Source organism: Oncorhynchus gorbuscha, linkage group LG03 (genome assembly GCF_021184085.1).
Source record: "Oncorhynchus gorbuscha isolate QuinsamMale2020 ecotype Even-year linkage group LG03, OgorEven_v1.0, whole genome shotgun sequence".
Taxonomy (NCBI): domain Eukaryota; kingdom Metazoa; phylum Chordata; class Actinopteri; order Salmoniformes; family Salmonidae; genus Oncorhynchus; species Oncorhynchus gorbuscha.
The window spans coordinates 3747355-3761696 of record NC_060175.1 but is presented as its reverse complement, the minus strand read 5'-3'; the positions used below and the strand labels follow the sequence as shown (position 1 = coordinate 3761696).

The window sequence follows — 14342 nt, the reverse complement described above, 5'->3', positions numbered from 1 at the left end:
GGCATTACGGCCTGGCTGGCAGTAGGCGTTCCAATTCATCCCAAAGGTGTTCGATGGGGGTTGAGGTCAGGGCTCTGTGCAGGCCAGTCAAGTTCTTCCACACCGATCTCGACAAACCATTTCTGTATGGGCGTCACTTTGTGCATGGGGGCATTGTCATATTGAAACATTAAAAGGGTCAGTTGCCACAAAGTTGTAAGCACAGAATAATCTGTCATTGCATGCTGTAGGGTTAAACATTCCCTTCACTGGAACAATGGGGCCTAGCCCGAACCATGAAAACAGCCCCAGAGCATTATTCCTCCTCCACCAAACTTAACAGTTGTCACTATACATTGGGGCAGGTAGGGTAGTTCGAGCATTGGACTAGTAGCCGGAAGGTTGCAAGTTCAAAACCCCCGATCTGACAAGGTGTAAATCTGTTGTTCTGCCCCTGAACAGGCAGTTAACCCACCGCTCCTAGGCCATCATTGAAAATAAGAATGTGTTCTTAACTGACTTGACTAGGTAAATAAAGGTGTTAAAAAAATTGGCCAAATCAGTGTCCAAAAACACCAATTTTTTTTAGGGCCATGCCCACCAGAAGTGTCCGGGAACTTGCAGGTGCCTTGGTGGAAGAGTGGGGTAACATCTCACAGCAATAACTGGCAAATATGGTCCTGTCCACAAGTAGGAGATACACTGCAGTACTTAATGCAGCTGGTGGCCACACCAGATACTGACTGTTACTTTTGATTTCGACCCCCCTTTGTTCAGGGACACATTATTACATTTCTGTTAGTCACATGTCTGTGGAAGTTGTTCAGTTTATGTCTCAGTTGTTGAATCTTGTTATATTTATACAAATATCTACACATGTTCAATTTGCTGAAGATAAACGCAGTTGACAGTGAGAGGACTTTTTTTGTTGTTGCTGAGTTTAAATTTAATATAACACACTTACATATTCTGATGCCTTAGCAAACCATGCAACATGTCCTCCTAATGACAGCTACACTGCAGTCATCCATTATGTCGCTTACTGTAACAATTGCATGTCCTGATCCTAATCTCTCAGAAGCAGTTCTGTAAAACACGAGTGAGAATCTCACAACATGAGGAACCACCACCCCCCGTGTCCTTGGTTTGACGTCAATACTATTATTCATGTCATTCATAGATGCTACTGAATGCAAAGTGCAACAGAAACTACAATGGAATAGCGATAATTCCTCCAGCAGTTTTCAGCAACATAAATGAGCCAAAGATGGAGTTCTCTCCCCACTGAGGCTTCAATATAATCCTTCACTTTAGCTTGGGTATCTACTAAACCCACATTCCCACTTTCATCTGTGGATAAAACAAATACATTCGGCAGTTTAATATTTCAACCAATTCATCTGGTTATTATATCTATAACCTACTATTTCTTGCCAATTGAAAATGTTTTTTTTCTCTCTCCATTTCTAACAGTCGTGCCAGCATGTCAAAAGTCACACAGTAGAAACATAACTTAAACTACAACAAAATAAAAAATATTTCAGGCATTCACAGCTCACAGCTATTTTACTGTTAAATTAACCTTGCACCATACACAGATTACATCTTCGTATATGTGATATTTATCTCAGGTGGGCTTAAAGGGTACTGTGGCACACAAAAAAACTATACACAATGTAAATGGCAATCGGGAAATATTGTTCAATATGATCAATACTAACTTTGCATAATATTGTAGCCTATCGTCTATATTTATACACCAAACCATCAGTTTTGAAATATTTTGAAAAGACTGCTATTCAGAATTTACCATAAATCACTGTTGTTCCTAAATATAATAAAATAGGATAGGCTCCTGCTGAGCCCAGTGTGCTCCTATTTTATCATACAAAACAAACAAAAATCAGTTAAGAACAAATTCTTATTTTCAATGATGGCCTTGGAACAGTGGGTTAACTGCCTTGTTCAGGGGCAGAACGACAGATTTGTACCTTGTCAGCTCGGGGATTCGATCTTGTAACCTTTCAGTTACTGGCCCAACACCCTAAGCCACCTGCCATCCTATTGAGCCCAGCGTGCTCCGGCTGAGCCCAGCGTGCTCCGGCTGAGCCCAGCGTGCTCCGGCTGAGCCCAGCGTGCTCCGGCTGAGCCCAGCGTGCTCCGGCTGAGCCCAGCGTGCTCCGGCTGAGCCCAGCGTGCTCCGGCTGAGCCCAGCGTGCTCCGGCTGAGCCCAGCGTGCTCAGATTTCACCATGAAGCCAATAGTGACTTTAAAACAAAGTTGAATGGCTGTAATTTGAGAAAACTGAGGACGGATCAACAACATTGTAGTTACTCCACAATACTAACCTAATTGACAGACAGAAAAGAAGGAAGCCTGTACAGAATAAAAAAATATTTCAAACATGCATCCTGTTTGCAACAAGGCACTGAAGTGAAATTGCAACACATGTGGCAAAGATATTTATGTATTATAAATAAATTTGCACATAAAAAAAATGTTTTCACTTCATTTTGGGGTATTGTGTGCAAACTCTGCCCCTTCCTGTATTCCCTGTTCAAACAACGACTAGTGGTGAGGTGAAGCAAAGAATGGTGTCAGAGGAATAACCTCTCCCTCGACAAAACAAAGGAGTTGATCGTGGACTTCAGGAGACAGCAGAGGGAGAATGCCTCCATTCACATCAATGGGGCCGAAGTGGGAGGGTGAAAAGCGTCACGTTCCTACGCACACACATCACTGACAACTCAAAATGGTTCATCAACACAGACAGCGGCCGCCTCAGGTTCACCTCACCACACTAAGACTAAAACATTTACAGATGCACCATTGAGAGCATCCTGTCAGGCTGCATCACCACCTGGTATGGCACCTGCACAGTCAGCACCGCCTGCCCTCCAGGACATCTACAGCACCCAGTGTCAAAGGAAAGCAATCAACCACCCGAGCCACAGCCTGTTCACCCCGCTACCATCCAGAAGGCGAGGTCAGTACAGGTACATCAAAGCTGGGACCAAGAGACTGAAAAACAGCTTCAATCTCAAGGCCATTAGACTGTTAAATAGCCACCACTAGCTGGCCTCCACACAGTATCCTGCCCTGGACTTTAGTCACCGTCACAAGCCGGCTACCACCCGGTTACTCAATCCTGCACTTTAGAGGCTGCTGCCCTGTGTACATAGTCATAGAATCACACTGGTCCCTTTAATAAGGGAACACGGGTCACTTTAATGTTTACATACCGTTTAAATCATTTGTATTGGTATTTACTGTATTTTAGTCAATGCCATCCTATTTAACTATTGCTGTGCATATACATATTATATCCTACAGCATTTCCACACTCACACACAACGGACTCAGAGGTTGCTCAACCTAATAGTTCTTTATTCCATTAATTTCTCTTTTTTACATTCCTGTGTATTGTATGTTTAGGCGTTGAGGACGATGAAGAGACCTTAACTTGCCTGGTTGAGTACAAATGTCTGAGCCAGAAAAGATCAACGTGTTGCTGTCCGTTTCTGGGCCAGCTTCATTATTTCTTAATAATATACATGTCAGGTGTTACGGCCAGTCTTACCACGTGACCTAACTGACGAGGTGTTACGGCCAGTCTTACCACGTGACCTAACTGACGAGGTGTTACGGCCAGTCTTACCACGTGACCTAACTGACGAGGTGTTACGGCCAGTCTTACCACGTGACCTAACCAGGTGTTCAGTCTTACCACGTGACCTAACTGACGAGGTGTTACGGCCAGTCTTACCACGTGACCTAACTGACGAGGTGTTACGGCCAGTCTTACCACGTGACCTAACTGACGAGGTGTTACGGCCAGTCTAACCACGTGACCTAAATGAAGAGGTGTTACGGCCAGTCTTACCACGTGACCTAAATGAAGAGGTGTTACGGCCAGTCTTACCACGTGATCTAAATGAAGAGGTGTTACGGCCAGTCTTACTACGTGATGTCATTAAACCTGGTCAGTTACTAGTGTTTTACTACAGTGCCTTCGGGAAGTATTCAGACTTCTTGACTTGTCCATATTTTGTTACGCTCCAGCCTCATTCTAATATAGATTCAATTGTTTTCCTCAATCTACACACAACATCCCATCATGACGAGGCAAAATCAGGTTTTTAGAAATGTTGACTAATCGATAAAAATAAACTTAAATATCACATTTGAACAAGTATACAGACCATTTACTCAGGACTTTGTTGAAGCACCTTTGGCAGCGACTACAGCCCAGTTTTCTTGGGTACATGCTTGGGACACCTGTATTTGGGGAGTTTCTCCCAATCTTCTCTGCAGATCCTCTCAACCTCTGTCAGGTTGGATGGGGAGCATCGTTGCACAGCTATTTTCAGTCTCTCCGGAGATGTTCGATCGGGTTCAAGTCTGGGTTTTGCCTGGGCCACTCAAGGACATTCAGAGACTTTTCCCAAAGCCACTCCTATGTTCTCTTGGCTGTGTGGTTAGGGTCGTTGTCCTGTTGGAAGGTGAACCTTTGCCCCAGTCGGAGGTCCTGAGCAGGTTTCCATAAAGGATCTCTACTTTGCTCCGTTCATCTTTGCCTCGATCCGATCTAGTCTCCCAGCTCCTGCCGCCGAAAAACATCCCCACAGCATGCTTCACGGTAGGGATGGTGCCAGGTTTCCTCCAGACGTGACACTTGGAATTCAGGGCGAAGAGTTCAATCTTGGTTTCATCAGACCAGAGAATCTTTTTTTCTCATGTTCTGAGAATCTTCAGGGTTCCCGAGTGGCGCAGCGGTCTAAGGCACTGAATCTCAGTTCTTGAGGCATCACTACAGAGCCTGATTCGGTCCCGGCCTGTATCACATCCGGCCGTGATCGTAAGTCACATAGGGCGGCGCACAATTTGCCCAGTGTCACCCGGGTAAGTGGAGGGTTTGGCCGGGGTAGGCCGTCGTAAAATAAGAATTTGTTCTTAACGGACATGTCTAGTTAAATAAATAAAAAAGGTGCCTTTGGGCAAACTCCAAGTGGGCTGTTATGTGCCTTTTAATGTGGAGTGGCTTCCATCTGGCCACTCTACAAAGAGATTGGTGGATTGATGCAGAGATGGTTGTCCTTCTGGGAGAACTTTAGAGCTTTGTCAGTTTGAACATCGGGTTCTTGGTCACCTCCTTGATAAAAGCCCTTCTCCACAGATTAGACCAGGCCAAACTCTGCAGTCTCTTAGTGGTTCAAAGTTCCTCCATTTAAGAATGGAGGTCACGGTGTTCTTGGGGACCTTCAATGCTGCAGAATGATGGAGGTCACGGTGTTCTTGGGGACCTTCAATGCTGCAGAATGATGGAGGTCACGGTGTTCTTGGGGACCTTCAATGCTGCAGAATGATGGAGGCCACTGTGTTCTTGGGGACCTTCAATGCTGCAGAATGATGGAGGCCACTGTGTTCTTGGGGACCTTCAATGCTGCAGAATGATGGAGGTCACGGTGTTCTTGGGGACCTTCAATGCTGCAGAATGATGGAGGTCACGGTGTTCTTGGGGACCTTCAATGCTGCAGAATGATGGAGGTCACGGTGTTCTTGGGGATCTTCAACACTGCAGAATGATGGAGGTCACGGTGTTCTTGGGGATCTTCAACACTGCAGAATGATGGAGGTCACGGTGTTCTTGGGGATCTTCAATGCTGCAGACATCTTTTTGGCACCTTTCCCCAGATCTGTGCCTCGACGCAATCCTGTCTCAGAGCTCTACGGACAATTCCTTTGACCTCATGGCTTGGTTTCTGCTCTGACATGCGCTGTCAACTGTGGGACCTTATATAGACAGGTGTGTGCCTTTCCAAATCATGTCCAAATCAATTGAATTTACCACAGGTGGACTCCAAGTTGTAGAAACATCAAGGATGATCAATGGAAACAGGATGCACCTGAGCTCAATTTCAAGTCTCAGAGGCAAGGGTCTGAATATGTATGTAAATAAGGTATGTTTATTTTAAATAGATCTTCAAAAAAATTCTAAAAACCTGTTTTTGCTTTGTCATTATGGGGTACTGTGTGTAGATTGATAAATGTTTTTATTTAATCCACTTTAGAATAAAGCTGTAATGTAACTAAATCTGGAAAAAGACAAGGGGTCTGAATACTTTCCGAAGGCACTGTAGATAAAGACGGACAGAACAACATACCATATTCCAAAAGCCGACACGGATGCAAGGACGAGTTTTCATGAACGTCTGACTGTACCCCTTACAAAAAAGGCATGTGTGATCACAACTACCTGTCCTCCACGGATGAAGCTCATGAGCAAAACGCAAGATACGTGCCTCCCGCTGTTGCTGACACACCCATCCCTTCTGCCAACTACCAACCTGGAGAGTGGAGGGTTGTGGCAGGGGACAACAATCTCAGAGAGATTGCTTGTTAAAAAGGACCCCCCCCCAGACATGTGCCATGGAAGGAAAACATGGTTCGGAGAGGACAACTCAACCCAAAGCCAGCCAATCAGATTTTTGGACTGCTCACAGACTCAGTTCTTTGTGTGCACTGTAAACCAAAATACATTGAACTAAAAAAAGTAGAATTTGAATCTTGTTAATAAAATGAAACCCGATTCTATGGCGTCTCAGTGTTCATTCATTTAGATTTGATTTAACGACACCACCAGTAGAAAAAAAACCTGTCAAGTCTGTGGCTGGCGGCTCTTCTCTACGTTATCAGTCTGTGGCTGGCGGCTCTTCTCTACGTTATCAGTCTGTGGCTGGCAACTCTTCTCTACGTTATCAGTCTGTGGCTGGCAACTCTTCTCTACGTTATCAGTCTGTGGCTGGCAACTCTTCTCTACGTTATCAGTCTGTGGCTGGCAGCTCTTCTCTACGTTATCAGTCTGTGGCTGGCAGCTCTTCTCTACGTTATCAGTCTGTGGCTGGCAGCTCTTCTCTACGTTATCAGTCTGTGGCTGGCAGCTCTTCTCTACGTTATCAGTCTGTGGCTGGCAGCTCTTCTCTACGTTATCAGTCTGTGGCTGGCAGCTCTTCTCACACGTTATCAGTCTGTGGCTGGCAGCTCTTCTCTACGTTATCAGACCAAGTCTGTGGCTGGCAGCTCTTCTCTACGTTATCAGTCTGTGGCTGGCAGCTCTTCTCTGACGTTATCAGTCTGTGGCTGGCAGCTCTTCTCTGAGACGTTATCAGTCTGTGGCTGGCAGCTCTTCTCACGTTATCAGTCTGTGGCTGGCAGCTCTTCTCTGACGTTATCAGTCTGTGGCTGGCAACTCTTCTCTACGTTATCAGTCTGTGGCTGGCAGCTCTTCTCTACGTTATCAGTCTGTGGCTGGCAGCTCTTCTCTACGTTATCAGTCTGTGGCTGGCAGCTCTTCTCTACGTTATCAGCACCTGATGTTCAAATGGAATGCATTCTATCATCTTGTATTGCGAAGAAGAAGCCAACAGAGCTATTTCAGCACACAAAAATACATCTTTATTCTGGCTTCTGAAAGTAAAATGCAATAGACCATTGTCTGCTATGACCAGACACGTAAACAACAAACGCCGTTTACAAAAGTTTCAGTGTTGATACAAATATTTATGAGGACTAGAAATATTTTGGGAACAATTGAAAAACAGCGTCTGACTCCTGAGATGTCTGAACAACAGAAGTAGTTAATTTCACTGGGGTCCCAGTCGTTCGGACCATGTCCTCTTCTTGATGTCATGCAGTTGTTAATAGAATTCCTCGTCCATGAAATCAGCTATAAGTACCAGGGCCCTGTGGAGAGGAGGAGACATTAGGAGTGTCTGGAGAACAGTGTACATGGTGAGGAGAGGGGGGGGGGTCAACAGAAGAGAGGAAAGGGGATCAGAGTAGAGGGAAATTATTTGTATTTATTTACCTCAGGGATAAGCTGGTGGCTCCGGTGCGTGACGTTCTTCAGATTTTGAGATCTGTCTTCAAATCATTTGCAATGTCTTTGCCAGTGATGTGTCAAGGGCCGAGTCTGCAGCTCTTTCCTCCTTTCTAACAGCCCTGCTGCTACTGCTACTGCTGCTCTGTGGCGTCAGTGAGGAGCTCACAGCCCTGCTTCTACTGCTACTGCTGCTCTGTGGCGTCAGTGAGGAGCTCACAGCCCTGCTTCTACTGCTACTGCTGCTCTGTGGCGTCAGTGAGGAGCTCACAGCCCTGCTTCTACTGCTACTGCTGCTACTGCTCTGTGGCGTCAGTGAGGAGCTCACAGCCCTGCTTCTACTGCTGCTACTGCTCTGTGGCGTCAGTGAGGAGCTCACAGCCCTGCTTCTACTGCTACTGCTGCTCTGTGGCGTCAGTGAGGAGCTCACAGCCCTGCTGCTACTGCTACTGCTGCTCTGTGGCGTCACTGAGGAGCTCACAGCCCTGCTGCTGCTGCTATGTGGAGTGGGTGAGGAGCTCACAGCCCTGCTTCTACTGCTACTGCTGCTCTGTGGCGTCAGTGAGGAGCTCACAGCCCTGCTTCTACTGCTACTGCTGCTCTGTGGCGTCAGTGAGGAGCTCACAGCACTGCTTCTACTGCTACTGCTGCTCTGTGGCGTCAGTGAGGAGCTCACAGCCCTGCTTCTACTGCTACTGCTGCTCTGTGGCGTCAGTGAGGAGCTCACAGCCCTGCTTCTACTGCTGCTACTGCTCTGTGGCGTCAGTGAGGAGCTCACAGCCCTGCTTCTACTGCTACTGCTGCTCTGTGGCGTCAGTGAGGAGCTCACAGCCCTGCTTCTACTGCTACTGCTGCTCTGTGGCGTCAGTGAGGAGCTCACAGCCCTGCTTCTACTGCTACTGCTGCTCTGTGGCGTCAGTGAGGAGCTCACAGCACTGCTTCTACTGCTACTGCTGCTCTGTGGCGTCAGTGAGGAGCTCACAGCCCTGCTTCTACTGCTACTGCTGCTCTGTGGCGTCAGTGAGGAGCTCACAGCCCTGCTTCTACTGCTGCTGCTGCTCTGTGGCGTCAGTGAGGAGCTCACAGCCCTGCTTCTACTGCTGCTGCTGCTCTGTGGCGTCAGTGAGGAGCTCACAGCCCTGCTTCTACTGCTACTGCTGCTCTGTGGCGTCAGTGAGGAGCTCACAGCCCTGCTTCTACTGCTACTGCTGCTCTGTGGCGTCGCTGAGGAGCTCACAGCCCTGCTTCTACTGCTACTGCTGCTCTGTGGCGTCGCTGAGGAGCTCACAGCCCTGCTTCTACTGCTACTGCTGCTCTGTGGCGTCGCTGAGGAGCTCACAGCCCTGCTTCTACTGTTACTGCTGCTCTGTGGCGTCGCTGAGGAGCTCACAGCCCTACTACTGCTGCTGCTCTGTGGAGTGGGTGAGGAGCTCACAGCCCTGCTACTGCTGCTCTGGAGTGGGTGAGGAGCTCACAGCCCTGCTACTGCTGCTCTGTGGAGTGGGTGAGGAGCTCACAGCCCTACTACTGCTGCTGCTCTGTGGAGTGGGTGAGGAGGTCCCACATGGAGATTTTTTCCAATTCTGCACTGCAGCTCAGTGTGGGAGATGGACTTGGGGACAGTTGAACAGGCAGTGCTGGTAGCGCTTGGGGGACAGAAAACAAAACTAGATGTGGTCTCCATTCACCTGTTTGTGCATTGAAAAATAAAAGGTAGAGGGCTATTTATTACACATATGCAAACCGATCAATGAACATGAAATATCATTAACTGAGACGACAATAGACGGTATAATTTTGCAACCGTTAGAGCAGAGTTGAGAATAATAGCTTGGCCAGGCCTACTCAACTCTGCTCAAACGGTTGCAACATTTTGACTAGCTGAACCTTGAAACCAAACTTCGACTTTGGTGTAACCAACGTGGGAAGCTTATGATTCTTTCTGACAAAATGTTTGATCAAAAGTTGTAAAGATCTTTACGTTAATTTGGTTGCTTGCTCTGCACGAGTATCCTGCTAGGCGAGCTAGCCTGCATAGTAGCTAGAGCTAGCTATATTTATCAGAATATGGCTACTTAAAAAAAAAAAAAAATACAACATACCCCAATCCTTTGATGAAGATTGCATGCTGCTTTCAGTCTTCCCTTTGCTTCACGTGCTGAACAAGCATTTCTGAAGTAGCCTCTCCACTGGTATCTTCACTGAGGCCCTTGTTTCTTTTCTTGCCTTGTTCATGAAACCTACCCCATTTCTTTGCCTTGATGAACTGTTCATGAAACCTACCCCATTTCTTTGCCTTGATGAACTGTTCATGAAACCTACCCCATTTCTTTGCCTTGATGAACTGTTCATGAAACCTACCCCATTTCTTTGAACAAGTGGTTGGGTCAGACTCCAGTGTCTCTGCAATTTCCCCTCCATGAATTGGAGGGGTGTCCACATGAAAATTGTCTGTCTTTGGGTGCAACACTCACTACCGAGCTCCTAACTGCCTCTGGAAGCAACATCAGCACAAGAACTGTTCGTCGGGAGCTTCATGAAATTGGTTTCCACGGGCGAGCAGCTGCACACAAGTCTACCACGCGCAATACCAAACACTGGCTGGAATTGTGTAAAGCTCACCGCCATTGGACCCTGGAGCATTGGAAATGTGTTCTCTGGAGTGATGAATCACGCTTCACCATCTGGCAGTCCGACAAACAAATATGAGATTTCCGGATGCCAGGAGAACGCTACCTGCCGAATGCATAATACTAACTGTAAAGTTTGGTGGAGGAGGAATAATGGTCTGGGGCTGATTTTCATGGTTCAGGCCCCTTACTTCCAGTGAAGGGAAATCTTAATGCTACAGCATACAATGACATTCTAGATGATTCTGTACTGACAACTGTGTGGCAACAGTTTGGGCAAGGCCCTTGCCTGTTTCAGCATGACAATGCCCCCGTGCACAATGCGAGGTCCATACAGAAATGGTTTATTGAGATTGTGGATGAATTGAAAATGCAGACTGTGAGCCAGACCTAATCGCCCGACCTCACTAACGCTCGTAACTGAATGGAAGCAAGTCCCAAAAGCAATGATCCAACATCTAGTGGAAAGCCTTCCCAGAAGAGTGGAGGCTGTTATAGCAGCAATGTTCCATCATCTAGTGGAAAGCCTTCCCAGAAGAGTGGAGGCTGTTATAGCAGCAATGTTCCAACATCTAGTGGAAAGCCTTCCCAGAAGAGTGGAGGCTGTTATAGCAGCAATGTTCCATCATCTAGTGGAAAGCCTTCCCAGAAGAGTGGAGGCTGTTATTAGCAGCAATGTTCCAACATCTAGTGGAAAGCCTTCCCAGAAGAGTGGAGGCTGTTGAAGCAGTAATGTTAATGATGATTTTGGAATGAGGTATTCTGTGAGCAGATATTAGAGGACCGATAATGATTTTTCAACGTCGATACTGATTATTGGAGGACCAAAAAACCTGATAGATGATTAAAAGCAGACAATTTTTATATATAATGCTTGAAGCATTGCTAAGAGCTGCTGGCAAAGGCAGTAAAGTACTGTTTGAATGAATGCTTACGAGCCTGCTGCTTGCCTACCACCACTCAGTCAGACTGCTCTATCAATTATCAAACCATAGACTTCATTATAATATAAAACACACACAGAAATACGAACCTTTGGTCATTAATATGGTCGAATCCGGAAACTATCATTTCGAAAACAAGACGTCTATTCTTTCAGTGAGATACCGAACCGTTCCATATGTTATCTAATGTTATGTCATAATGACGTAAAATTCTGGCAAATTAGTTCGCAACGAGCCAGGCGGCCCAAACTGTTGCATATACCCTGACTCTGCGTGCAATGAACGCAAGAGAAGTGACAATTTCCCTAGTTTAATATTGCCTGCTAACATCAATTTATTTTAACTAAATGTGCAGGTTTAAAATATATACTTCTGTGTATTGATTTTAAGAAATGGCGTTGATGTTTATGGTTCGGTACATTGGTGCAACGACAGTGCTTTTTTTCCGCGAATGCGCTTGTTAAATCACCCGTTTGGAGAAGTAGGCTGTGATTAACAGGCACCGCATCGATTATATGCAACACAGGACACGCTAGATGAACTAGTAATATCAACCATGTGTAGTTAAGATTTTAAAAAAAAACATTTTTATAAGATAAGTTTAATGCTAGCTAGCACCTTACCTTGGCTCCTTGCTGCACTCGCATAACAGGTAGTCAGCCTGCCACGCAGTCTCCTCGTGGAGTGCAATCGGCCCTAATTAATCGTCCATTCCGATTAATTGGTCGACCTCTAGTGCATATACTATTAACTATGTAGTGTATGAGCATGAACGGTTTTGGTTGGGAAGCATGCCACAACCCTAACCTCTCACCCCAATTTTAACCCTAATTGCCAACCCTGAGGTTAAAATAACAGCACCCCCCCCCCCCCCCACAGAAGAATGCATTGCAAACCCTTACCTTATCAACAGGAAGTGGTAACGGTGCTTGGATGACACTGTGGAGAAGACAAGAGGTCAGGAGTCAGAGTTCAGTTCATACAACAGTCAATAAATAGTTAAACTATTTAAAAATGTTGACAGTCCAATGGAAGAACAGGTAAATAGAGCAGGAAGTCATTGACCTCTGTGCTGTTAATGATTGACAGAGGTCAGCACAGTAACCGTGTGCATTAGGTTTGGGCTATATACTGTTTATACCGTAGGCAGGGTTATTTCGAAATACAGACAGTACGACTTTCAATCGCGTTTAAATAAAATAAATAGTATATATTTTGGCCTCATGGGGGCTGGGGGGGTCCGTGTTACGCCACCGTTTATAACAACAAGAAATCTAAGAGGTGTCAAATAAAATGATATCCAGCTCAGGAGTCCAGCTCTACATTTGGTTTGCTAACTTGCTAGCTAAGTGGCTAAGTGGCTAAATGTCAAGATCCAACTTCAATGGTTACAGCAGAGACATTCCATCCCTTCCTGGATCAAGATCCCTGTTGCCTAAAGTGTTATGTGCGTAATTGTGTGAACTTCCGGTAATACGGTATAGTAGAGGTCTACGCAGGACTGATTTCCTTACCCCATTCCCATAGCTATCCATACTGCACCCCGCCTGCACCCGCTGGGCTGTGTCGGACTCCCGCCCACTAGCGCATGAACTGGCCCCAAACCCCACCACAGTCCCGCTATGTTATTTTTGGCGCATGTGACAAAGCTCACTTTTCCCAGCAATGTTGCGCCATAAAGGCAATATCAAATTCGCAAAAATAACTCAAGAAATATAGATTCAATTACCAGAGATTCTCACGTGGCCCATTATATTAAGCCATCTGTATTACCAATGCGTATACCTAGGATAGGTCTAACGGAAAACAAAGCAGAAAGATCTGTTTACAAATAATCTACGGGAGCAGAAATATTCTCATCTCAGTCGTCGGTCTGACCGCCTGCTCCTCACAGCATGAGAAATTATCTGTGTCGAGGCCCGCGGAAATGCAGCCCTCTACCGTATACACCCCGGTACAGAAACACTATGAAAATCTGGATACCACCAACCCTAGGGCGTATGTGTGGGTATTGTTGGTGTCAGTGACTATTTGGCTATTAGTTTACACACATTTCCTAGAAGGCAAAGTTCCGGATGGACACCGATTCATCGGCGTAGACCCCCCCCGAACTCTTCACACCCCTTGCTGGCGGAGGACATTTAGCATTTTAAAGCTCAGTAACTATAAATAGTTCTAAGGTCTGTCAGTGAACGACATGAGGACAAACGCCGTGCACTAAACACAATATTGCACCTTGTGAATCCATTCTACTGTTACAACTTCAAAAGCAAAGTTGAAAGCCTGAGTTTTTTATACAAAATAAAGAATTCAGTACCCGCGGTACGCATTGGGTCTGGATTCAGACAGCGGCTCGCCAGTTGAGTATGTCTGGCCTAGTGACTCAGAGAAAATATTAATTCATCCTAGGGCTGTTCTCGACAAAAGAATATCGGAGTATTTTTCCATATAGAGACACCCTATGTTTGAATAAAATCAACTATATGTTCGCTACTGAGCTTGTCTGATGCTTTAAGCACTGTGATTAAAATTGAAGACACGAATTACTAAAAAGGAGGGTGCCAGAGATCAATATAGCCTAACCAGAAGAAGAATAAACTTTCCACCAGCTGCTGTTAGCGTTCGGCAACCTTTTCCAGTGCCTAGTTCTCCTACCATTTTTACTGATCTGGGTGCCAGTTAGGGTTTTCATATGGACATTTTCATGTCTAATAAAGTTTCTCAAAGTAAATGTGGTTACTAAAAATTCTAAATTAAAATTATACAAATCTAAAAGTAACTATTGCCAATATGTAAAAATTAGCCTACAATAAAAGCAAACAAATAAAAACATTGCAGCCTGCAGGTAGATAAAAATAAATATCCTAGAAAATCACATTGGCTACTCTGCAAGGAACTTGGAAACATTGT

General features: G+C 45.7%; 1 protein-coding gene across 12 annotated transcripts in view; it reads right to left on the bottom strand.

The window, feature by feature from the left end:
* slmapa (sarcolemma associated protein a) overlaps positions 1 to 14342 on the bottom strand; it is a 145269-nt gene that overhangs the window by 86321 nt on the left and 44606 nt on the right. For all 12 annotated transcript variants that reach the window (XM_046338320.1, XM_046338315.1, XM_046338316.1 and 9 more), the window contains one exon: positions 12335 to 12371. In XM_046338320.1, coding sequence (XP_046194276.1) covers positions 12335 to 12371 — 37 coding nt within the window. The remainder of the gene's footprint in view (positions 1 to 12334; positions 12372 to 14342) is intronic.